Genomic DNA, 25,838 nt, shown 5'->3' with positions numbered 1-25,838 from the left:
AGACAGCTGATATTGTTCCACTTGAAAACTACAATGTGCTCCAACTTCAGCCTAGCCCTTCTCCATCTAAGTAATGGCCATTAAATATTCACAATATACCTCCCATGTCCCCTCAGCCTCATCACCCCTCACCATTCAAAACCAGTGTGTGTATTTCTGGGCTACATTTCAATAGCCATAGTAAATAGTTCACATTCTCCAAAGAAACGATCTCTACAGAGGATAACATAAGGCATATGAGAAAACATCTTTTATTCTCTCTGGGCCCAACCTGAATCATACCTTATGGTCACAACTTTTAGAGGCAGGCTATTAAATTAAACTCTCCCACTTTCTCTCTTCCCTCTCTTACTCCTCTGTCCTCTACTAAATTACAAAGATTTCTCTAACCCCATCCCTCACCCCCAAAACCAGTGTACGACAGTCAACAAAAACCGAGAAAAGACTCCTAGCCAAGAGACTCACCAAAGAGCAGCCTTCTTGTTCTGATCATTCCGAACTATGAAGGGCTGATATGACCATACCATTGTTGCCCCTCTGTCGCCCTTTTTGGTGCACCAACAGTGGTTACATGTCCCCATCATTTATTTTTGAGACTTTGAAGTTCCAACAACATTCTTAATCTTCTTCATTTATTCAACTTTAAACACTTAAATGCACCAAAGAGCATGTACATGTGCATGTGCATGGGACACTGTTAGGCTAAAAAAAGAAGGCCTACCTCTCCTAGGCCAAGTTGTTTGGGCATGATCACAATAATCAGTATGACTCCAAGTACAGCCAGAACCAAGCAAACAGAAAGGTTTCAGAGATGATAAATGGGCTTAAAAAATTAAAATGGGACAACATAAAATCTCAATTCCTGAAGACCAGTGAATTACAAAAAACAATGACTTAGCTGTAGAAGCAGTAATGAAGTAATTCTATTTCTGTGAGGGAAATTATTTTAAGGTCCCCAGGATAAACAATGAGTTGGGGATCACTAAAAAACCTCGGAACCGAAGATTTCAAACATCTGTCTTTCTGTGCCTGTATGCTGCCCAACTCATTCCCAAAAAGGAACCAGAATCAGATTCCTCCCAACATAAGACTCCTAAGACATGTCAGGTTGGTTTCTGCAGAAGCTGCATCTTGTGAAGTAGTCTTTAAAAATAAAAATGAGAAAATCAAAGGTACAATGATAAGCCACTTTCTCCTTCCCACTGTAATTTTTCTTTGATTTGCTCTCTGAAGATTTAAGAAAAAAACAAGAATCATTAGTCTCAGATTCTTGAATTAATCTGATCTCACTTCGTGGCTAATGTGGCCAAAAGTAGATGCTTTTGTACAATTAAAACAGAAGGACTTTATATCAGCAGGACTTTAGGGCTCTGGTTCCACTGTATTTAGTGTAAAGTACACTAATGATAGGGTGGAGGTTGGAGAAAGAGGTGGAAACATCCATCACAAGGTAACATGACAGATAGCAGGACCCTAGCTAGACTTTAAGGAACTGATTCTATTCTGGCAGGGGAAACCCACATAATTAAGTTTTGCACTTACAGAATTATCGCTCTGAATTCAAGAATGAGAGGCATTTGGTTGTAGATACAATTCCATCTGTAGATACTAATTTTAAATTTAGAGAAGAAAAACACTCAATGAATGAATATTATGGATTGGGGTTTCTTAGGTGATTCCTAAATTCACCTACGATTTTTTTGTTTTGATACAATTAACAGCTGTGATAAGAGGTCTACTATAGCCCTGGCTCAGAGGCGGTCTTTAGTTTCAGAAAGTCCATCGGTCATGTAGCTGGCTGTCACTGCTAAATCTGTTGCTTGCAGAGGGCCCAGAGGTCTGGGTTTGCTGAGTAGAGTCCTCACCATTTAAGCTCTTCCTACATACAGGACATGCGTCGTGCTGAAACAGAAAGATATCAGTCCACGTGAACAGCCTGACCCGAAAGCTGGAAGAACTAAACACTTAAGAAACCCTGAGAGTTAACAGGTAGAAGAACAAAAAGGGCATGAATTCTCACAGAGTGCACGCTGGGCTCCAAGTGTATCACCAGGACATCTCCCAAACAGAATTTCAACAGAACTGACAGAGAATTCTAGGCAGCAACTTAACAATAGCTAACACATATCACCAAGCAGAACTAACTAGAAACAATGACCTGAGATGGTCTAGAGCGGGGGTCAGCAAACTTTTCCTGTAAAGGAAAAGGTAGTAAATATTTTAGTCTTTGCAGGCCACACCACCTATGTCGCAACTACTCAACTCTGCTGATGTAGCACAAAAGTAGCCATAGACAATTTGTAAACAAATGGGCATGGCTGTGTTCCAATAAAACTGCATTTACAAAAATAGGTGGCAGGCCACAGGGACATGCAGGCTGTAGTCTGCTAACCCCTGGTCAGAGAAGTTCCAAACAGATTAATAATCTAAAACACAGTAGTGGTGCTACTAGGAGTTAGCCAGGGACTAAAATCTGATCTGCTTGGCTCTCCATTAACTGTTTGGGTTTTTTTTTTCGTTTTTTTGTCTGTTCTTTTTAAAATTTTTATTGGAGTATAGTTGCTTTACAATGTTATGTTAGTTTCTACCGTACAGCAAAGTGAATCAGCTACACATATACATATATCCCCTTTTTTGGATTTCCTTCACGTTTAGGTCACCGCAGAGCACGGAGTAGAGTTCCCTGTGCTATACAGTAGGTTCTCATTAGTTATCTATTTTATACATAGTATCAATAGTGTATATATGTCAATCCCAATCTACCAATTCATCCCACCCCTCCCTTTCCCCCTTGGTATCCTTATGTTTGTTCTCTGCGTCTGTGCCTCTATCTTTGCTTTGTAAATAAGATCGTCTATACCAATTTTTTCAGATTCCACATATATGCGTTAATACACGATATTTGTTTTTCTCTTTCTGACTTACTTCACTCTGTGTGACAGACTCTAGGTCCAACCACGTCTCTACAAATGACCCAATTTCGTTCCTTTTTATTGCTGAGTAATATTCCATTGTATATATGTACCAATTAACTGTTAACTACACCCTTACTGTGAACCATCCCCCCAAGAAGATATGACTGGCACAGCTGCCCCATCACAGATGAGAGCTGTCTGTACTTACCAGTTCTAACCACGGCACAATACAACTGCTGTGAAAGAAGTGGTTGCAGGGTAACTGCCGGACTTCCTCCTCAACTGTGTAATCCTCTTTGCATACTGGACACTCTAAACCCTTATCTGTTGGAGGAGGAAATGCCTTTTAAAACAAACAGGCAAAAAGAAGGAAGAAAAAAACTAGCCCAACGTCTTTAACAGCCAAAGGAATACACAAAGTAAAGACAAAGTGCACCCAAGGTGGAGGCAGATAGGAAGCATGAATTTTATTTCAAATTGGGCATAGAGGTGGTAGTAGATAGGGATATGAGAAGGAGGACTGATTAATGGGCCTGTTCCAATAAGGCCCAGACAGGAACTATATAAGGCCTACTTTTCTTTTTTTTTTTTTAATTTTTTTAAAACATCTTTATTGAAGTATAATTGCTTTACAATGGTGTGTTACTTTCTGCTTTATAACAAAGTGAATCAGTTATACATATACATATGTTCCCATATCTCTTCCCTCTTGCATCTCCCAAGGCCTACTTTTCAATGTAAAGAGTCGGAAGAACTGGGGCTTAGATTATCTTTTAAGTAAAACAGGAAAAACATCTTCCCAAGTGTGTGAAAGCCTTCTGGCAGTTTCTACTTAGGAAACACTGGCAATCTGTCCACCACAACCAAAGGACTCATCTCGGCAATCTTGGCAGTTCCCACTCAGTGTCTCAAGCCACTTTTACCCTACTACTTTCTACATTACACATCCTATTTCATCATGGTTACCCTAAAGCCTCTTTTACAAGTTGTTCATTAAAAACTGTACCAGGAGATGGTGCTACAGAACTGCAAGGCCCAAGGGTAGCTCAGGCTCCAAGTCCAGAGACAGGAAGCCCTCTTCTCAGAGAAAATGGCTACAAACTGAACAGGGAATACCAGGCAGCAAATTCCAAGTTTCCCAAGTTTGGCTAATAATACCAGCTAGTCTATCTCTCCAGTAGCTGGGCTATGTATGTTACATGCTCCACAGTACTCAAGGCATTTGGAGTAAAATACCACTTAACAGATTCACTCCTTCCTCTCCATTCCCACCACCTGGCCCTGATTTTAGCTTTTACTTCTCATGTCTACTCTACTGTAACAGCCTCCCAGGTAGCATCCCTGACTCCAGGCCTTCCAAATATATCCTATATTTTGCTACCAGCTAATTTTCCCTAATATCAGCTTCATAGCAATTCCCAGCTCATCTTCACTTGGATTCTCAGCTGGCACCTCAAAATCAACAAATTCAAAATTAAAAACATCACATCACCTCCTTACCCAAACCAGGGCCGGCTCACGATTCCCCCATCCCTGATGTCAGCACCACCTCTGTGGTTATAGAGTTGCAAAATCTTAGAATCATCTTTCATCCTTTCCCCTCCTTTATCCCATTATGCAATCAGTGATGAAAGCCTTTCTTCAAAATGATCTGAGTCTACCCTTTCCTTTCTGTTAGCATTGCCACCGTCACCTGAACCCCATCAGGATGCTGCAACAGCCCCTTAAATCTCTGTTTCTGCTTCCTCCCTCTTTCAATCTATTTTTTTTTTTAATGATTGCTTTATTTATTTATTTATCTATTTTTGGCTGTGTTGGGTCTTCGTTGCTGCACGTGGGCTTTCTCTAGTTGCATTGAGTGGGGGCTACTCTTTGTTGTGATTCGTGGGCTTCTCATTGTGGTGGCTTCTACTGTTGTGGAGCATGGGCTCTAGGCATGGGCTTCAGTAGTTGCAGCATGCGGGCTCAGTAGTTGTGGCTCACGGGCTTAGTTGTTCCGCGGCATGTGGGATCTTCCCAGACCAGGGCTCGAACCCGTGGCCCCTGCACTGGCAGGTGGATTCTTAACCGCTGCGCCACCAGGGAAGTCCCTTCCCATCTATTTTAGACACTACCCTCCAAACTAATCTTCCCTAAAGACCACTTAAATTCCCTCATTCCTCCATTTGGGGACCTACAAAACTTACCTACTACCTAAACTATCCAGCCCTAACTACTCTGCCAGTTTCAGGGTCCTCTACAACAAGGCCCCACCCTTCCTATCCAGTCATACCTCCCACTACTCCCCAAATCAGATTCTATTTCAGGTCTAATGAGATTACACTCCTTATACCTGATCCAGACACCATGTCCATGCTGACATTCTTCATTGGTTCATACTTTCCCATATACAGAATAATCTCTCTAAGATGGCCCATCCTGTCTTTAAAATCTTCTGACTCTAAACTGGAATTTATGGGGAAAGAAACTCCCAGTCCAAAATAATGTCCCTTATCACTAAGTTCTTTTAGTGCTTATAAATAAAATAATGTCTATGTCTAATGTACCTGAGTATAGGGTAGATGTGAAACAAATGCCTAGCCTCCCATTTTTTCTCTTCCTTTTCTCCCAAAGTCAGTATCATCTGCTCAACCACTTTTTATACTATTGTCTAATCATTTGGTTAAGTTTTGCTTCCCCTAGTAAGTTCTTCAAGAAATCAAGTCTTCTATACCTTTGTACCTCTTTATTTCCTGCATGGCATCTAGAAAACCAACATGGTAATTGCTCAGGAATTACCTGTTGACTAACCCTAATGAAGGGGTAGGTACCTTCCATATCTGGCACCCAGGTATAAATTTTAGGAGTGCTACAGCTTCACTTGAAGATCTTTAGTATAGGAAATGGCTCAGATTCTGAACAGAGATAATAAGATGACAAAATACGTATGAAAATGAACCTACCAACTTGTTCCTGAGTTACTGTCACTGTTGGAAGAGATGTGATCTTTTCCTTGTCAGCTGGGGGAGGCCCTGTGTTTTCCAGTTGTCCTAAAAGCTACAAAAAAAGAAAAAAGAAAAAGAAGAAGTGGTAGACATCTAACTATCCCCAGGGAGGGAGCCGTTCCAGCTGAGAACAGTGCAGATATTAAAAATGTTAGTTGCTCTTACTTCTGCAAGGCTATGAGAGGCTTGGGTTTGCCCTGTCCTGCTGCCAGAACACTCATAATTGCTTTACAATTTCAGAGTGACATTAGTATAAGCCCACAGACAGATCCATCATTGCAGGGCCCACCTCTGGGCATAAAGCAACTTCGGAGACAGCAAAAGGGCTATGATGTCACGAATAAAACTACAGCTTAACAAAACGTAATACTTAACCAGTTCAAAAACTTCATTTTGCTGAAAGGAAAAAAAGGGTGAGAGTATGGAAAATAGCACAAGGTAAGCCAAGAAATAGGTAAATTACTGCCTACAAGAAGACTTGGATATAAACAACATGCTTTCTATTCTCAGCAATCCACAAGGGAAATGAAAAACCAATTAAATTAAAATAAACATAAACAAGTGGAAGCAATTATACATGGCATGGGAATACCTTTTTCTCTGCTTCCTTCCCCTACTTTGTTCCACCTAGCAGAAATCCCTGCTTCAACATATGAGTAGACCCTTCTTGTTTGTGAAGTACTTGTTAATAGGATCCTCATAGGACTGAACAAGAGGCCAAAAATATAAAATATTGTTTGTTATAGAAGTCTTTTCTTCCTTTGGAGTTGAAGCTAGCTTCTAGAAAGTCCCTAGGACCAAGAAAGTACATGGATGCTGAGCTAAACCCGTAAACCATCTATCCCTTTAGTAAAATGGAAACCCACAAGCTCAAACTATTAGGGAAAGCAGAGTGACTGCCGTTTCAGAAAGTAGCAGAAGGAAAGCAGGAAGCCTGTGGAACCATGAGACACACTGAACAGACACCCTCAAAAGGCAGCTCCTCACCTGAGTTACAATGGCATCAAGCCCTGTCTGACCCCAGGCATAGTCCCCAGGGTTGGAGTGCAGCATCCCGCTCCTATACATGAGATGAGACACAGAGCATTAGATGGAGTGACCAGGCTCCGCCTTACACCACAGAAAGACTGGCAGAGGAATCCTGTTCTCTCTCAGAGCTGGAAAGTCACCAGTTCTCTAGAATCAAGTGGCAAAGAATTTCTCAATAATTTCAAGGTCAAACAGATTATCCAGAGGCAGTCTCTCGTTCTCTAGGAATTTCTGCTTAACTGTATAGAACATAAAATGTGAAGCTACCTAAAATACCACATGACAAACCAGAGCAAAAAGAGTGACTCATTGCCTGTTGGTTAAGAAAAGTTTGTCTTCTCTGTGCCCATTTAACTTAAACATAGATGGAGCTGCTTTTTAAGGAGAGTTTTCCCTTCGTGATCAGCGAAAATCGACAGCAGACTTCCCTCATTCTAAGACTCGGCCTGTGGTCCTGGACAATGAGGAGCTTTCACGTAGAGAAGCAGCCACAGCAGTGTCTCTGAATCACAACTTAGAGGAATCACAAAAGGGACTTGGCAGCACCTCTCTCTGGAGCTGTTGGTGTACTAGCCTGGATGACAGATATCCAGGCTCTTTGGCTGGAACACGTTTAAAGAAACTAGAGGCTGGAAAATAGGGTAACTGTGTGGAAGGACTGAGGTCCCTTTGAGCAAAGAAGCCTTCTGGGGCAGAAGTGGCAAATAACTGTCCAGACAAGAGGAAATTCCATCTTTAACCCGTACTGTACGTGTCACTCTGATACTCTTATTTCTTCTGAAAAACCTTCTTACTTTAAAAAAAAGGAAGTTAAGCAGTATCTTTTCAATTTCAGAAATTCTTAAGGAATAAAATCTTGCCATATGATCTAGAGGAGAAACACACAAATCAGATACCAAGCCTGGTAGGGACCATCTCATTCCCCACCTCAACACAACCCTCACACCTGAATATGAATGGAATCAGACACACCCAGTACTCAGACATCCTGTGGGACCAGGATAGCCCTCATGAGCCTGAATTATAAAGAATAAGTTCTGATTAAGTTTGGGCTCAGCAGACAATGGCAGTCTTTAACAGCCTGCCAATTACACCTATATACTCACCTATGCAGCTCTTTCTTTCTCACTATGGCACAGACACTACCATACCTAAAATGATGCTACTGCAGGAGAGTAAGACAGAAGGCAATTAGTTACTTACCAAGAAAATGGGGATCCAGGAATGAATCCTGCAATGATCTGTTGTAGTACTCTGTTGAAGGAAAAAAATTAGATAAGACAACAGACTAATGAAAGTACTCTATAGATATCCATAGCTGACTAATCACTAACTCCTTCCCCAAAACACAACGGCTTTTCACTGACTATTATACAATAGAGAGCACCAGAAATCAGTCCACTACATGGTAGAGTGCTACTTTGCTACTATGGCTGTCTTCCTGAGCTCTGCTACTTTATGTATTAATAGATTTTTATGAATTAAGCTGGAAAGGAATCTGATTGTATGGTTAGTTTTCAAACTATGATTCTTGGATCCTTGGCAGCAAAATGAGAGGCTGAAAGGGATGCTAAGCCAGGGAGATTCTGGACCCACCTCCCTACAACAAGGGTAGTTCCATTTTTATGTGTTATGCACATTGTGCAAGATACTATTTAAAGGGCCCTTTTTTAAAAGTTCAACAATAGCTAACTATACTATGTGTTTGTTTTAAAATATGTTCACAAGTTATTTTATACTCCTCCTTTGGGTGTAGGTTGGACTTAATGACTTACTTTTTTTTTAGAGGTACAACTGACATATAACATTATATGGTTTTTTTTCAGGTGTACAACACAATGATTTGATGTTTGTATATAATGCAAAGGATCATCACAATAAGACTAATTAACATTCATTACCATACATAGTTATAAAATTTTACTTTCTTGTGATGAGAACTTTTAAGATCTACTCTCTTAGCAACTTTCAAATATGCAATACAGTATTAAAATGATAATACTGTAATGAACTATAGTATCTCATTGTGGGTTTGATTTGCATTTCCCTGATGATACAGTCACCGTGCTATACATTATATCCCCATTGTTTATTTTATAACTGAAAATCTGTCCCTTTTGACCTCTTTCACCCATTTCACCCATCCCCCAACCCCTGCCTCTGGCAACTCACCAATCTATTCTCTATATCTGTGAACTCGGTTACTGAATTCTTTTTTTAGATTCCACATATAAGATCATACAGTATTTGTCTTTCTCTTTGTCTCATTTATTTCACTTAGCATAATGCCCTCAAGGTCCATCCACGTTGTTGCAAATGGCAAGATTTCATTCTTTTTCACGGCTGAATAACATTCCACTGTATATATGTACCACAATTTCTTCATCCATTCATCCATCAGTGGACCCTTAGGTGGTTTCCATGTCTTGGCTAGGGTAAACAATGCTGCAATGAACAGGGGATGCATATATCTTTTCAAATTTGTGTTTTTGTTTTCTTCAGATGAATACCCAGAAGTGGAATTGCTGGATCATAAGGTAGTTCTATTTTTAATTTTTTGAGGAACCTCCATATTGTTTTCCATAGTGGCTACACCAATTTACATTCCCACCAACAGTGTACAAGGGTTCATTCCCTTTTCTCCACATCCTCATCAACACTTGTTATTTCTTGCCTTTTTGATAATAGACATTCTAACAGGTATGAGGTGATATCTCATTGTGGTTTTGATTTGTATTTCTCTGATGATTAGTGATGTTCAGCATTTTTTCATGTGCCTGTTGGCCAACTGTATGTCTTCTTTGGAAAAATGTCTATTCAAGTCCTCTGCACATTTTAAAATTGGGTTGTTTGTTTTTGTTGTTGTTGAGTTGCATGAGTTCTTTGTATATTTTGGACATTAACCGCTTGTTGGATACATCATTTGCAAATATCTCCTCCCATTCAGTAGGTTGCCTTTTCATTTTGTTGATTTCCTTTGCCATGCAGAAGCTTTTTATAGTTTGATGTAGTCCCACTTGTTCATTTTTACTTTTGTTGCCTCTGCTTTTGGAGTCATCCAAAAAAATCATGACCAAGACTGATGTCTTAGAGTTTACTGCCTGTTTTCTTATAGGGATTTTATGGTTTCAGGTCTTATGTTCTAGTCTTTAATCCATTTTGAGTTAATTTTTGTGTATAGTGTAAGACAGTGGTCCAGTTTCATTCTTTTGCTTGTGGCTGTCCAGTTTTTCCAACACCGTTTATTAAAGAGACTGTCCTTTCTCCACTGTATATTCTTGGCTCCTTTGTCATAAATTAATTGACCATATATGCAAAGGTTTATTTTTGGACCCTCTATTCTATTCCATTGATTTAGGTGTCTGTTTTTATGCCAATACCATACTGTGACTTCCTTCTTAACAATAGAATATGGTGGGATAACTGTGACTTCCTTCTTAACAATAGAATATGGTGGGATAACTGTGACTTCCAAGGCTAGTTCATAAAAGGCACTGTGGCTTCTTCCTCCTTGCAGCCTCTCTTGGGTTACTTTCTCTGGGACAGTGCCATATCAAGCAGTCCTGTGCAAAGGCCCACATGATAAAGAACTGAGGCCTCCTGACAAGAGCCAGAACAAACTTGCCAGACTTTGAGTAACTCCCAGTTGATTCTTCAGATAACTACAGCAATGGCCAACGTCTTAACTGTAAGCTCATGAGACCCTGGGCCAGAACCACCCAGCTAAGCTGCTCCCAAATTCCTGGCCCAGTGAACCTATGAGATAATAAATATCTGTTGTTTAAGCCTCTAAGCTCTGGGGTAATTTGTTATACAGCAATAGATAACTAATACAGATTTTGATACCTAGAAGTGAGTACTGCTCTAACAAAAACCTAAAATGTGGGAGTAGCTTTGGAACACAGCAGAGGGCAGAGGTGGAAGGACTTTGAGGAGAGTGTGAGTAAACGTTTGAAGAGCCTTTAAGAAATTGTAGAAGCATGATGGCTTTTGAGGAAGTTATGGGTGAGTACTTAAGGGAAAGTGAGAAAAGTCTTTTTGGAAATGGGAGGGAAAGGGATCCTTGTTATGTAGTGGCAAAAGCTGTTGTTGCCTGACATAACATGGAAAGTAGAAGTTGTGGCTCATGAATGGGGTGATAATGTAGCTAACAAGATTTCCAGACAGGGGTGTTGAAGGTTCCTTTTGACTTCTTCTTGCTGTATTAAAGTGCAAGAGAAGAGGAATAAATTAAAGGAAGTATAGTTAAAAAGGAGTTAAGACTAGATAATTCTGAAAATTCCTGGCCTCTCCAGATGGCAAATGATACTAAAATTAAGAAATGGCTTTAAAAAAAAAGAAAGAAAGAAATGGTTTCTGAGCAAAGATCAAATCATGGGCATTGCCAAGAAAATGGTTAAAGAGGAAGCCAAGAGTGTGGCTATAAAAATTCTTTGTTCAGACCTCAGAAAGAGGGGCTTCCCTGGTGGCGCAGTGGTTGAGAATCCGCCTGCCAATGCAGGGGACATGGGTTCGATCCCTGGTCCGGGAAGATCCCACATGCCGCAGAGCAACTAAGCCCGTGTGCCACAACCACTGAGCCTGTGCTCTAGAGACCGCAAGCCACAACTACTGAGCCCGCATGCCGCGACTACTGAAGCCCGTGTGCCTAGAGCCTGTGCTCCGCAACAAGAGAAGCCACCGCACTGAGAGGCCTGCGCACGGCAATGAAGAGTAGCCCCCACTTGCCGCAACTAGAGAAAGCCCGTGTGCAGCAACAAAGACCCAATGCAGCCAAAGATAAATAAATTAAAAAAAAAAAAAAAAAGACCTCAGAAAGTTCACATAGTGCCTAGAGAGCTATTCAATTAAACAACTGAACTTCTAAGAAGCTTAAGTGTGTTGTATTAGTTTCCTAGGGCTACCGTAACAAATTCCCACAAACTGGGTAGCTTAAAACAACAGGAATTTATTCTCTCACAGTTTTGGAAGTCAGAAATCTGAAACTGAGATGCTGTTAGGGTTAGTTCCTTCTGGAGTCTCTAAGAGAGAATCTATTCCATGCCTCTCTCCCAGCTTCTGGTGGTTTCCAGCAATCCTTGCTGTTTCTCAGCTTGGCGACACATTATTCCAATCTCTGCCTCGGTCATCATACGACTTTCTTCTCTGTGTCTTCTGTGTCCAAATTTCTCTCTTCTTATAAAAACACCATTGGATTAGGGCCCACTCTAACCCAATATGATCTCATCTTATTTTGATTACATGTATAAAAGATCTTATTTCCAAATAAGGTCACATTCACAGGTACTGGAAGTTAGGACTTGAACATTTCTTTGGGGGCGGGGGGGATATAATTCTACCCCACTACAAGTATTGTCCTTCAGCAATCCCAGCAGAAGCCCAAGGTAAAAAAGAGATTATATAAAAAAGATTTGTGGGTATAACTTTTGTTAATGGCATGAATCTCACTAATAGTAAAAAGAAACACTGCCAGCTTAAACTGAAAGGTACAGAGGCAGTACAAAATGAAAAGAGACCCTTTGGGCCCTCAAAATTCTACTGGCAAGAAGCAGGCTAAGAAAACTATGAAGTTGCAAGTCTGGACTACTTTTCATGGAAAAGAATGACTCATAGGGTGGAATCAACAGCCAGGAAGGAGGAAACAAGAGCTACAGAGAAGCATTCCTGGGTAGAAGTAGAACTAAGTCCTAATCAAGGAACGTCCAACATTTATCCAGACAAACATTAAAATTGCTATGAATCAGTGACTTCTTTGTGCCTTTCATCTTCTCCATTTTTAAACAGAAATCTCTATACCTGTTTATTATATGCCTGTCCCATCACTATATGTTGGGTACATGAGGGGTAGAAAACTTGCCTCTTTGGTTTATAGATCTCCACATCAAAAGGAATTATGTCTGAGGAACTACACCCAAAGAGCCTCATCCACACTTGGACGTAAGTAAATGACAACAACCTGGATTTCAAGTTGACGCTGTACAGGGACAAGACTTTTGGTGAGTCTTGGGAGGAGGCGAATGTATTTTGCACATGGGAGAAATGTAAGTAATTTCTGGCCAAAGGTTAAACTGTGGTAGTTTTCAAATATGTCCACAAATTCTTTAATACTCCTCCCCTTTAAGAGGCAGAGCTTAACTCTCCTCCCCTTGAATGTGGACTGGACTTAGTGACTCAGTTCTTACAGATAAAGTATGGCTGGAAGGACAGTGTTTGGCTTCCACGATCAGGATATAAAAAGGCATTACGGTTTTTCCCTTCTTCCTTTCTCTCTCTTGGATCACTTACTCTAGGGGAAGCCAGCTGCCAAGTCATGAAGACACCGAAGAAGTCCTATGGAGAAGTCCACACAGTGAGGAACTGAGGCGTCCTGCCAACAGCAATGTTAGTTGACCCATCTTGGAAGTGGATCTTCCAGCCCCAGTTTAGGGTTCAGATGACTGCAGCCACAGCAGACATTTTGATTATAACCTCATGAAAACCTTTACCAAAAACACCTAGCTAAGCTGCTCCCAAATTCCTGACCCTCAGAAACTGTGAGCTGATAAATGTCTGTTGTTATAAGCTGCTAAATTCTGGGATAACCTGTTTACACAGCAATAAGTAACTAATATACCCTCCCTGCTTGCTAGTACAGACATACCTCAGAGATATCGCAGGTTTGGTTCCAGACCACTGCAATAAACAAATTTTTTGTTTCCCAGTGCATATAAAAGTTATGTTTACACTATACTGTAGTCTACTAAGTGTGCAATAGCATTATGTCTAAAACATTGTACATAACCTTAATTTAAAAATACTTTATTGCTAAAAATGTTAACCATCATCTGAACCTTCAGCAAGTTGTAGTAGTAACATCAAAGATCACTGACCACAGCTCACCATAGCAAATACAATAATGAAAAAGTTTAAAATATTACAAGAATTATGAAAATGTGACACAGAGACATGAAGTGAGCAAATGCAGTTGGAAAAATGGCACCAACAGACTTGCTAGACGCAGGGTTGCCACAAACCTTCAATTTGTAAAAAACGCACTATCTGCTAGGTACAATAAAGTGAAGTGCAATTAAATGGGGTATGCTGTACAGTTGGCCCTCTGTATCCACGGGTTCTGCATCTACGAACTTAACCAACCAAGGATTGAAAATATTGGGGGGGAAAAAATTCCAGAAAGTTCCAAAAAGCAGAACTTAAATTTGCCATGCACCACCAACTATTTATATAGCATTTACATTGTATTTGTAACTATTTACATAGCATTGTATTAAGTGTTACAAGTACTCTAAAGATGATTTAAAGTATACAGGAGGATGTACATAGGTTATTTGCAAATACTACACCATTTTATATCAGGGATGAGAATCCTCAGATTTTGGTATCCGCGGGGGGCGGGGGGGGGGGGTCCTGAAACCAATCCTCCCGACGGATACTGAGGGATGACTAACTAGAAGAATAGTTTATCACATGCTTGAACTAACCAATAAGTAAATGGTAATAATCAAGTTTGAGAGAGAGCCTAGTTCCTTGAAGCTCTAAAGCTGACCCTATCCAAATACTTGGAATTGCCAGGGACACCTCAATGGATCAGCTGCTGATTTCCCCTTTATTGGCTGCTTACCCTCTGGAAGTGGATGTTGGTTCCACCTCAGCAGTGACAGAGAGAGACCACTCAGGGTGACCCCAGTAAGTGTATGAGCTGTTGTTAGGAGATTATCTTCACTTGATACATACAGTATTTACACTGAATTTTTTTTTAAACAAAAACTTTTTCTTGTTAAAGTACTAGGTAGCTAAAAGGGGTAGGGGAAGAGGTGTATGTATTTAATTTTAGCAACCCATAGAAGAGAAAAATCAATCCACAGGGTCTGGAGGGGTATGCTAAGACCAGATAAGAGTATTCACGTAGTCTCCAGAGCTGTAATCTCTCTAGGTTTTCCTCCTAGCTCCCTTCTCAGACTCCTCTGCTTATTCCTCCTATCTTCCAAACTCCTAATCAATGAGGGCCCAGAGCTCAATTCTCTGAGCTCTTCTATTTTCTATCTTGACTCTTTTGGCAATTTCATCCAGTTTCATAATTTTAAGTATCATAAAGAGGCAACAACTTCCAGATTTTATCTCCAGCCAAGACCTCTGCCTACTCAACATCACCACTTGAATGTGTAATAAGCACCTCAACCTTGTTATGTCCAAAACTGAACTCTTAGATCTTCTCCCCCAAACCTGTTCCCCCTAGTATTCCACATTTCAGCTGATGGTGGCTCCACTTTTCTAGTTGCTCAGACCAAAAACCTTTTTGTCATCCTTAACTCTTCTTTCTGTTATACCTCATATCCAATCTGCCAGCAAATCCTATCATGCCCATTATCAAACTTTATCTAGAAACCAACCATTTTTTTGCACTAACCCTCATCCAAGCCACTAGTATCTCTAACTTAGATTAATGCAACAGCCTCTTAAATGGTTTCTCTGCTTCTGTCTTTGCCCCTGTGCCTCTTGTACACACACATACCCCTGGCCATTCTACTATCAACACAGCAGTTAGAATGATCATTTTAAGACATAAGTTAGACCATGTCATTCTTCTGCCCTAAACTTCCTACTGGATTTCCACTGCACTCGATAAAAGCCTGTATAACAGGCTACCAGTCTCTACATGATCTCACACTCAGCTCCCCAGCCCCAACAACTGCTCTGTGACCTCATCGCCTACTATTCCCCTCTCTTACTCTGCTCCACACTAGACTCTCCTTGTTGGCACCTTCTTGGCTCATTCCCTCACTTCCTTTATGTCTATTCAAATACCTTCTCAACAAGGCCTTTGCTGACTATACTTTTTGAAACATCACTTCTCCCACACTCCCTAACTCCCTTCCCTGCCTTTTTTTCCCCATAGCATTTACTACTGCTTAACGCTCTATCAATTTAATTTATTTTGCTTGTCTGTCATCCCCCATTACTACGTAAATTCCACAAGGGCAATCATTTTTTACTGTTTTGTTCACTACTGTATGCCCAACATCCTGAATAGCACCTGGCATAGTAATACCTGAATAGCACCTGGCATAGTAATACACAAATGTTTACTGAATGACTTAAGAGACCCTAAGATGGGGCCCAATCAGATGGACACTGAAAGACATATACAATCTATTAAGATAAAAAAAGGAGATTATAAAATAGGTATAGTATGATTCCACTTCAATTATATAGATGTAGGTATCTCATATATATATGGGAAAAGGTCTACATAATTATGTATCAAGGTATAATAACTGTGGCTATTTCTGGGTAATGTTGTTTTTTTAATCCATGCCAAAAAACAAAACAAACCTACTACTTTTAAATAACAACGAAAAAAGTTAACAACCGAAAAGAAGTCATTTCTCAAAATCTGAGTTGTGATCAGTGGTCAGAAAATGTTAAGTCCCAGAACCTAGGGTTAACTTCAGGAAAACATATTCTTAAGGAAGGAAACCTTAAATGCTAAGAGTACCACACTAAAATAAAAGATAGGTTTTAATGTAATAAGTGCAAACTAAAGGGTGGTAATCTCCATGAAGCCAGGAAAGTATGAATGTATTAGTGTTGATCTAATACAAAGAAAAGGAACAAATGACAAACATAAATACTTTTCCATCCTAAAAAAAAATCATTAAGATGAAATATGAGGACTTCCCTGATGGTGCAGTGGTTAAGAATCCACCTGCCAATGCAGGGGACACGAGTTTGAGCCCTGGTCCAGGAAGATCCCACATGCCGTGGAGTAACTAAGCCCATGTGCCACAACTACTGAGCCTGAGCTCTAGAGCCCATGAGCCACAACTATTGAGCCCACGTGCCACAACTATTGAAGCCCGCACGCCTAGAGCCCATGCTCCGCAACAAGACAAGCCACCACAATGAGAAGCCTGCGTACTGCAACGAAGAGTAGCCCCCGCTCGCCACAACTAAAGAAAGCTCGCGCACAGCAATGAAGACCCAATGCAGCCAAAAATAAAATTAATTTTTTAAAAAAAGATGAAATATGAATAATTCCTTAGGCTTATCACAATCGAAATGAAATTTCTCCAAAAGACTATGCAATTTCCTTTGCTGACTCTATACACACCAAGCAACCATCTGATTGCTTTTGATTTCTTGATATCTAGGAAATTCAAAGACATTATTAAGCTAATAAGCAGAAATGAGTTTTCCAGTCACTGAAATAGAATTCCCCGAGTTGTAAATTAATAAATTACTCTTCTGGCATAGGTCAGATAATTATTTAAGGTTAGATAAGATGACCTGATTACACCCAGATAAACTATCATTTGAAAGCTGCAGATTAGAGGACTTTAGGCACACTCAATAAATATTTGCAGAATGGATGAACAATTGAAGACTTACCCTTCTTTATATGAGCAAAAAAGGCTTCACTCACGTCAATGAAAAAGCCAAAGAAAATATATCTCATTTCAGGAGAGCTCCTTAAATTGGTGTGAGGGACATATTAATAATCCCACAAAGGCTAATTCTCTGACATCTGATTTCTTAAATGACAAAGTACTCTGTCTACAGTAAAATGGGTGGAATTATCAGAAGTCTGAGATGTAGCCCATGGAAACCACTAGCTGAAAACCCGACGAGCAGGATAAAAAGTTATACTACTTCTCAAATCAACAGGACAAACTGTTATCAGGAAGAAGCCAAGCCAGAATTTAATCAATAAAAAAAACCTATAAAATACAAAATTGTAAAGTGTTTTCAAAACATTGGTGACATTATAATGACAACTACTGTAAAGTAATAACAATCATGTAGAACAATCTGAGTAGACCTGCTAATTAGGCAGAGTAGTAATATGCCCCAAAGATGTGTTGTGTTCCATTTACACTTACGTGAAAGAAAAGAGAAAATAAACTGAATTTAAAACTTCCCAAGTTCTACTCACTGACACACTAGTATGTGTCCCTTGGAAGAAAAATTTCTGAGAAAGTTAGGAAAATGCTTAATTCTTTTTTTTTTTTTTAAATTGGGAAGACTATAAGATACTGTTAAAATTTTTTCAATTATTTTGAAACATTCATAATCCCACCAAATACAAATATCATCATTTTTGCCATAACCTGGCTCCAATATTTAACTGGCTTCATACCCTTAGGCAATTTACCTAACCTCTCTGTGCCTCAGTTTCTACTGTAGAATGGAGATATTCACAGTAACTTCTCCAGAGAGTTATAGTGAAGATTAAACAAATACCTGAAAAGCACTCAGACTAGTACCTGGCACTAGTACCTGGCACAAACTTAGCTATTATAACTACTAATTCATATGTTCCATACATACCTCTTAGCAACATAATTACAATTAACCATTCATTCAACACAAATATATACAATGTCCACTATAAAACAGACACTACCTAGAAGCTGGGAATACAAAAATTAATAAAATTCCACCCTAGACCATTAACCCTAGAAGTAACTGAAAAGGTTGTAACAGATCTGGTTCCCCAAAAGATTCTAGGTCCAGATGAAATTACAGGTAACTTTTACCAAACCTTTAAGGAATAGATAATTCCTTATTTAAAATATTCCCAAGCCTAAGAACAAAGCAAGATTTCCCAGTTCATTTTATCAAACTAATACAACCCTGATACTCAAACTTGATAAAGATAACACAAGAAAATTACCAGCTCCCTTATGAATTGATGCAAAAATCCTAAAAAAGATTAGGAAGAAATCAACTCCAATAGTGTATTAAAAGATTAACACTCCTTGACAAAGTAGTTTTTATTCGAAGCCTGTTGAATTCAAACTGTTGGTTCAACGTGAGAAAATCTACTAGTTAATAAAATGCATTAATTGTTTAAAGGATAAAAACTATGAGGGTCATTTTCATAGGACTGCAAAGGTCATTTGATAAAATCATTAGTCATCCTCAATTAAAAGCCCATAATAAATTAGGAATAAAATAAACCTTTCTTAATGTGATAGGAACCATATTAGGAACCAAAAGTGAATATGCTTAATAAAGAAACACTAATTCACTCTCATTTAAGTCAGGAAGAAGACAAAGATGGCTACACATAGACAACTTTGTTTTGATAATATAGTCAATGCAACAGATAAGAAAAAATAATGAGGCATAAACATAGGGGAAAAATACAATCAATATTTGTATCAATCAATTGATACACCTGCTAATCTAGAAACCTTAGAGAACAAAATGAAAAACTATTAGAGCTAATAAGAGAATTCAATTAAGTAGCACAGGGTTGGGTAACAATCTATCTAATAATCAGTTTTAAATTAAGTGAAACTATAAAACTTTACTGAATAACATAAAAAAAGAACCAAACAAATTGAGATATGAGCCATGGGCCTAGATGAGAAGTTTCAATATTATAAAAAGTACCAACTGTCCCCAAATTAATATGAACTTCCAATCAAAATTCCAATGGGATGGGGGAGAGGTCAGAGATTGACAAATTGCATTTAAAATTCATTTGAAAGAGTAAATGTAAGAGAAGCATCCAAAAATTTTTGCAAAGGAACAATAATGAAGTGGACTTTCACTACTAGCTATCAAATCATACTATAAAATTATAGAAAGTAAATCAGTAAGACATAGGCACAGGAGTACACAAATAAAGATCAGACCATAACAGAGAATCCAGATAGAGATGAATATGAAACTGTATATATAACAAAGGTAACATTTCGAATCAGATGGATTATTCAATAAATGATACTACAAATATCTATATACTCATATTGGGAGGGGACAGACCCTTAACTCAAAAAATACACAAGAATAATACACTCACCACCAGACGTGTGGGCACAAAACACAAGCCAAGCCAGAGGTCCTCCCTGGGAGTTGACAGATGCACATATCCTCTGGGATGAATGCTCTAATGTTCTTATAAACTTGGAACTACCATTAGCTATCTTTCATTTTACACAGGAGAGCTATCTAATAACGATGCCAACAAAAAGAGAGACAGATGAAGACAGACAGATGAAGATAACATACTGATTGACCATCTAGATCCATCTAAGAACATCTAATTTACATCCGTGGTTCTTAATACTGCCCCTACACAGCAACTTAGGAATCCAAGGAGATGGTTTTGCTAGTTACAGTAAATGGGGTAGTATCATTCATATTTAGTAGCTAGGAAAGAGCAGTGCTAGTCACCCTGCAAGAAATGGGAGGAAAGCCAGGACCAAAAAGGAACTGTCCTCCAGCATGCATAATTTTTAAACATCCTGCCTGGACATTCACTTGGGGAATATCTGTCTATAATTAACTGAGCCTAAACTCAACTCCGTTCTACACAAAGTATTTCCAACTTGGTTTTAATATATACTGAATTAATTTATTTATTTATTTATTTATGGCTGCATCGGGTCTTCGTTGCTGTGCGCGGGCTTTCTCTAGTTGCAGCGAGCGGCGAGCGGCGGCTACTCTTCATTGCAAATCAAAACTACAATGAGGTTATCACCTCACACCAGTCAGAATGGCCATCATCAAAAAATCTACAAACAATAAATGCTGGAGAGGGTGTGGAGAAAAGGGAACCCTCTTGCACTGTTGGTGGGAATGTAAATTGATACAGCCACTATGGAGAACAGTATGGAGATTCCTTAAAAAACTAAAAATAGAACTACCATACGACCCAGCAATCCCACTACTGGGCATATACCCTGAGAAAACCAGAATTCAAAAAGAGTCATGTACCACAATGTTCATTGCAGCTCTATTTACAATAGCCAGGACATGGAAGCAACCTAAGTGTCCATCAACAGATGAATGGATAAAGAAGATGCGGCACATATATACAATGGAATATTACTCAGCCATAAAAAGAAACAAAATTGAGTTATTTGTAGTGAGGTGGATGGACGTAGTCTGTCATACAGAGTGACGTAAGTCAGAAAGAGAAAAACAAATACCGTATGCTAACGCATATATATGGAATCTAAAAAAAAAAAAAAAAAAAAAAAAGTGGTTCTGAAGAACCTAGGGCCAGGACACGAATAAAGACGCAGACGTAGAGAATGGACTTGAGGACACGGGGAGTGGGAAGGGTAAACTGGGATGAAGAGAGTGGCATGGACATATATACACTACCAAATGTAAAACAGATAGCTAGTGGGAAGCAGCCGCATAGCACAGGGAGATCAGCTGGGTGCTTTGTGACCACCTAGAGGGGTGGGGTAGGGAGGGTGGGAGGGAGACGCAAGAGGGAGGAGATATGGGGATATATGTCTATGTATAGCTGATTCACTTTGTTATAAAGCAGAAACTAACACACTATTGTAAAGCAATTATACTCCAATAAAGATGTTAAAAAAAAAATAGACCCAGAGGTGATCCAGATACCGAAGTTACCAAAAAAGGGCTTTAAATTAACTATGACTAGTATGTTCAAATAAAGATGGAGAATATCACCAAAGAATCTGAATCCATACAGCAATCAAATTGAAATTTTACAAATGAAAAACATCATATCTGAAATAAGGAATTTATTTGATAGGTTTAACAGTAGATCAGAAACAGCAGAAGACAAGACTAATGATACTGAAGGTGGGTCAATAGAAAATATCCAAAATGAAGTACAGAGAAAAAAAGAATTAAAAATATGGAAAGATAGATTCTCATAGACATACAAAAATATATAAACAAGAAGGAGTGTTCGGGGCATCCCTGGTGGCGCAGTGGTTGGGAATCTGCCTGCCAATGCAGGGGACACGGGTTCGAGCCCTGGTCTGGGGGGATCCCACATGCCGCGGAGCAACTAGGCCCGTGAGCCACAACTGCTGAGCCTGCGCGTCTGGAGCCTGTGCTCCGCAACGGGAGAGGCTGCGATAGTGAGAGGTCTGCGCACCGCAATGAAGAGCGGCCCCCGCTTGCCGCAACTAGAGAAAGCCCTCGCACAGAAACGAAGACCCAACACAGCCATAAATAAATAAACAAATAAATAAAAAATTTAAAAAAAAAAAAAAAAGGAGTGTTCAGTGCATTACAGTTTATAATGATGAAAAAAGAAAATCTAAAAGCTCTCCAATGTTCATCATTAGGGAATTGTCTAAATTAATTACCATACATTCATAAGATGGAATTCTGTTCATGTGTTTAAATGCGACAGATCTGGCAGGTCTATAAAGTAATGACATGGAAAGTTCGACAAAATATCCTGCTATATGAAAAAAATTAGATAATAAAGATATCTAATTAGATATTGTCCCTGCCCCCATGGAGCAGTGAGAAAAAACTACAACAGGTATAAACGGGTACATAAATTGGATTTTTTATTCTCCATATAAACACAGCAAAATCCATTTTTACACATCTCTAATGGTTGGCTATTTTCTTCCTAAGCGTGTACTTAGAATGAAAATGTAATATCTGGAATTTTCTGATCCTACAGCAGGAAGTAGTCTCTACTTAAGTGGGAAAAAAAACCCCAAACAAACAGCTAATGACTATACAGTCAATAATGTTTACACAGATAATACTGTGAAGTTTCTTTTCACAGCACATCTAAATAAGTGTAACAGAGAAGGACCCTATGGGGCCTTCCTGGGACAGACCCCACCATGTCCTCTGCCTGTCTCTTGTCTCTAGAAAAACTTCAGAGTAAAATTAATCAGAGAAATGGGAAAATACAGAAGCAAAGGAAAGCAGTCAAACAAAACCAAATAATAGTTTAGTCGTTAAACAAAGTCAAGGACCTTTAGTTCCTCTTCAAGGGCTACAGATGATATTCTGAGCCATAGCTTTTGAGCTGTTTTGCAGATACTGAAACCCATACCAGGTGGGAGAAGTTAACTACATGATGACCAGACTGTAGCCATGACATAAGCTGCTCCATCTTACACAATTCTGAGAACTGGCCTCAAGGAAATGGGAATAAACCAACCCTGGAACTGAAGATTAACTGTACTTAAAACAGTCAAGATGATGCTGATCAGACCACCGCATGACCAACTTCAAGATGACTGTTGGAGCTGACTGTGCTGTCCTGCACATAGCCCCCTCCCTCTGCCTATACACCCTTGAAACTCCCCTTTCAAAGCTCTTGCCCCCTGATCAGAAGCAGGGGAGTTGACCTTTGGACACAAGTCTGCCTTCTCCCCAGGTTGCCAGCCTCCTAAATAAAGCAACCCTTCCTTTCCTACCAACACTGGTCTCTCAAGTATTGGCTTTTGAAAGGCAAGCAGCTGAACCTGAGTTTGGTAACATAGGTAAAAAAAAACAGGTAGGTCCATTTAAAGAAAACATTAAATAATAATAATGATGATGATAGGAAAAAATTCATCAATACAGTAATTAAATGACTAAAACGCAGAAAACACTGATTTAGAGCCAAAATCACTGAGTTCATGACATCCACAAAAAAGGGGTTGGGGAGGGGTGCCCATGGTTAATATATTTTACAAGCAATAGAATTAAAATCTTCAGAAGATTGCTATAACATTGTTTAATATAAAATAAATGTTAACTCTATGCTACAACTAATCTGAAATAACATGCCACTTATTCTATTAGCTGAAGTAGCTAATAAAATAGCTAATTAGCAGACACTGACAGGCTGACCCCAAATCCATTCTCAACAGCCTTCTCCCTTGCCACCTCCTACTACAAAGGACAGAAAAGCTAAATCCATGCTCTCCTAGCTTTCTTTACAGCTGGGTGTGGGGAGCATGTGACAAAGTGCCCAGGGAATAGAATTTTCTAGGCAGGAAGTGAAGAGGTGGAAATGGAGCAGTGAAAAAGATTTTCCTTTCCTTCAAAATATGGGACAAATAAACTGGTGCTATCCCTTTCCCCTTTCTTCCTGCCTGAAGTCCTAAGGCAGTAAGCATGAGGGAAAGACGAAGAGAATCACAGAGATCCAACCCTAACATGGTTGACACACTGAACTAATTTGCTGTGACCTACCTACAGACTTCTTGTTATGTGTAAGAAAAAAAAGCTTGTTTGAGCCATCATTAAATCAGGTTATATGTTGCTTGCATGTTACTAAGGTAATATGATTATCAGTAAAGGACATGTGAGAAAAGGAAGCTCATGTCTTTCTCCCACTCTTACTATCAGTTAAAGAGACAATGTAGTAGCAGAACAGACCACAATTTCCTATGGTATAAAGAGGCAAAGCAACCAAGGAGAACTGATTCAAGCTAATATCTTCACATTGATATTTTATTAGTCTGGCAAGAAATTTTTGAGCAAAACATTTTAAAATCTGACCCCTGCCTTCTTTAACTGTACATGACCCAGCTCAACGGCTCCGTGAGAAGAGTGTATACAGCCTAGTGCCTAAAAAATCCTAGGCATTTGGTAAATGTTAGTCACCTTCTTCTCTATTAGACTGCAGACAGGATATATGGCTGCCTAACGGCATTCATATTGTTTTTAAGCATTCATACAGTAGAACTGACAAATTCGGGTAAATCTCCCCATTCTTATTTGGCAACTAAAAAAAAAAATCTTCTTGAAAGATTTTATTTCCATTAAAGGAAACGCAGCAGAAACTCCATTTGTCCAACTGGCAAGAAATTATCAGCTAATAATCAGAGAAACACAAGATGATCACTTTACTTAGATGTCCCAACTCTCTTATTAATTTAAGGGCTGTGAACAAGGGCTGCTACCTAAAATGCTTAGATCCAATTTCTCTGGCCAAACTGAGATTATTTGATCATCAAAATGAATAATGATTAAAACAAAATGCATGAGTCTGGGCTAAAATAAGTAAGTAGACAGATAAAGTAGGGCAGGGAGAGAGAAAAACTTTTTTTTTTTAACAACAGATTGTCTAATAGCTGTAGAAAGAATCAAAGAAATAGAAAATCATTATTGTATAGCCATTATAGTAATAATTCAGGCAAGAATCATCAATGGAGTCTAATATCATTAGGTAAAAAACTATTAGAGAACCAGATATTTACTCAATCTCCAAGTATCACCCCAGATTATATATTAATTACAAAAGAGAAAGGGCACCTTTATAAGAAAAGTTTGGCAGGCACTGCCTTAACCAAATGGTCAAACTTAACATCACCCATGATGGGTCAAGCTGACATCATGTGCACCCTCTGCTGTGATACACTGAGAAGGATATATCATTTATTTTGTATTCTTGCTCAGATATTTAATCTGAATGAAGAAACAATCAGACAAATCCAAATTAATGGACATCTTGCAAAAACCCCAAAAAACAAAAAACTAGTCTTGACTCTTAAAACTAAGGAAGGTCATGTGTGGGTTTTCCAGCTGGCAGCACGAACTAGAAACCCAGCCACGAGCAAGCATTAACCACCAGACATGTAAGCAAATAAGCCTGCAAATTCCAGTCAAGTCTTAAGCTTTAAGTCTTCTGGCTGTGGTCCCAGACATCATACAGCAAAGACAAACTATTTCCCCATACCCTATCCAAATTACTGACCCAAAGAAACTGTGAGAGAGAATACATGATTATTACTGTTTTAAGTCACCAAGTTTTAGAGTAATTTGTTATGCAATAATAGATTACTAACAGAGGCTCTAATAAGGCAGAATCTCAATTTTCCTCAATAGTACCTACCTCATAGGGTTACGGGGAACATTAAATGGGCTAATGAATGTCAAGCCTGGCACAGTATGTATTCTTCATGAATGCTAGCTAGTATTAAAATAACTTCAATTTGTGTAGTTAGAAGTATGAATAGAAGAATGCATAAGGTGCTTTGGGGAAGCACAAAAGAAGAGCGTTTGATACAGTCCTGGGGGTCATGGGAGGCTTCCTAAATTCAGTGAAGGACTGATTAATTGGGTTAAAAAAGCAGTAGAGGTACTTCTGCCAGAGAAAACAGATTAAGAAAACATATAGAAGCATGAAACAGTAATGGCATATGTAGAAAACTACAAGTTTCGTATT

General features: G+C 39.1%; 1 protein-coding gene across 1 annotated transcript in view; it reads right to left on the bottom strand.

The window, feature by feature from the left end:
* Positions 1 to 612: 612 nt before the first annotated feature.
* RNF115 (ring finger protein 115) overlaps positions 613 to 25,838 on the bottom strand; it is a 59,555-nt gene continuing 34,329 nt past the window's right edge. Inside the window, exons 5-9 of the mRNA XM_061183590.1 lie at positions 8,132 to 8,182; positions 6,887 to 6,959; positions 5,858 to 5,951; positions 3,124 to 3,239; positions 613 to 1,902 (exon numbers count right to left, since the gene is read on the bottom strand). Coding sequence (XP_061039573.1) covers positions 1,771 to 1,902; positions 3,124 to 3,239; positions 5,858 to 5,951; positions 6,887 to 6,959; positions 8,132 to 8,182 — 466 coding nt within the window. The 3' untranslated portion in view covers positions 613 to 1,770. The remainder of the gene's footprint in view (positions 1,903 to 3,123; positions 3,240 to 5,857; positions 5,952 to 6,886; positions 6,960 to 8,131; positions 8,183 to 25,838) is intronic.

Source organism: Eubalaena glacialis, chromosome 3 (genome assembly GCF_028564815.1).
Source record: "Eubalaena glacialis isolate mEubGla1 chromosome 3, mEubGla1.1.hap2.+ XY, whole genome shotgun sequence".
Lineage (NCBI taxonomy): Eukaryota > Metazoa > Chordata > Mammalia > Artiodactyla > Balaenidae > Eubalaena > Eubalaena glacialis.
The sequence above is the reverse complement of the archived record's forward strand: the minus strand, read 5'-3'. Positions and strand labels throughout refer to the sequence as shown.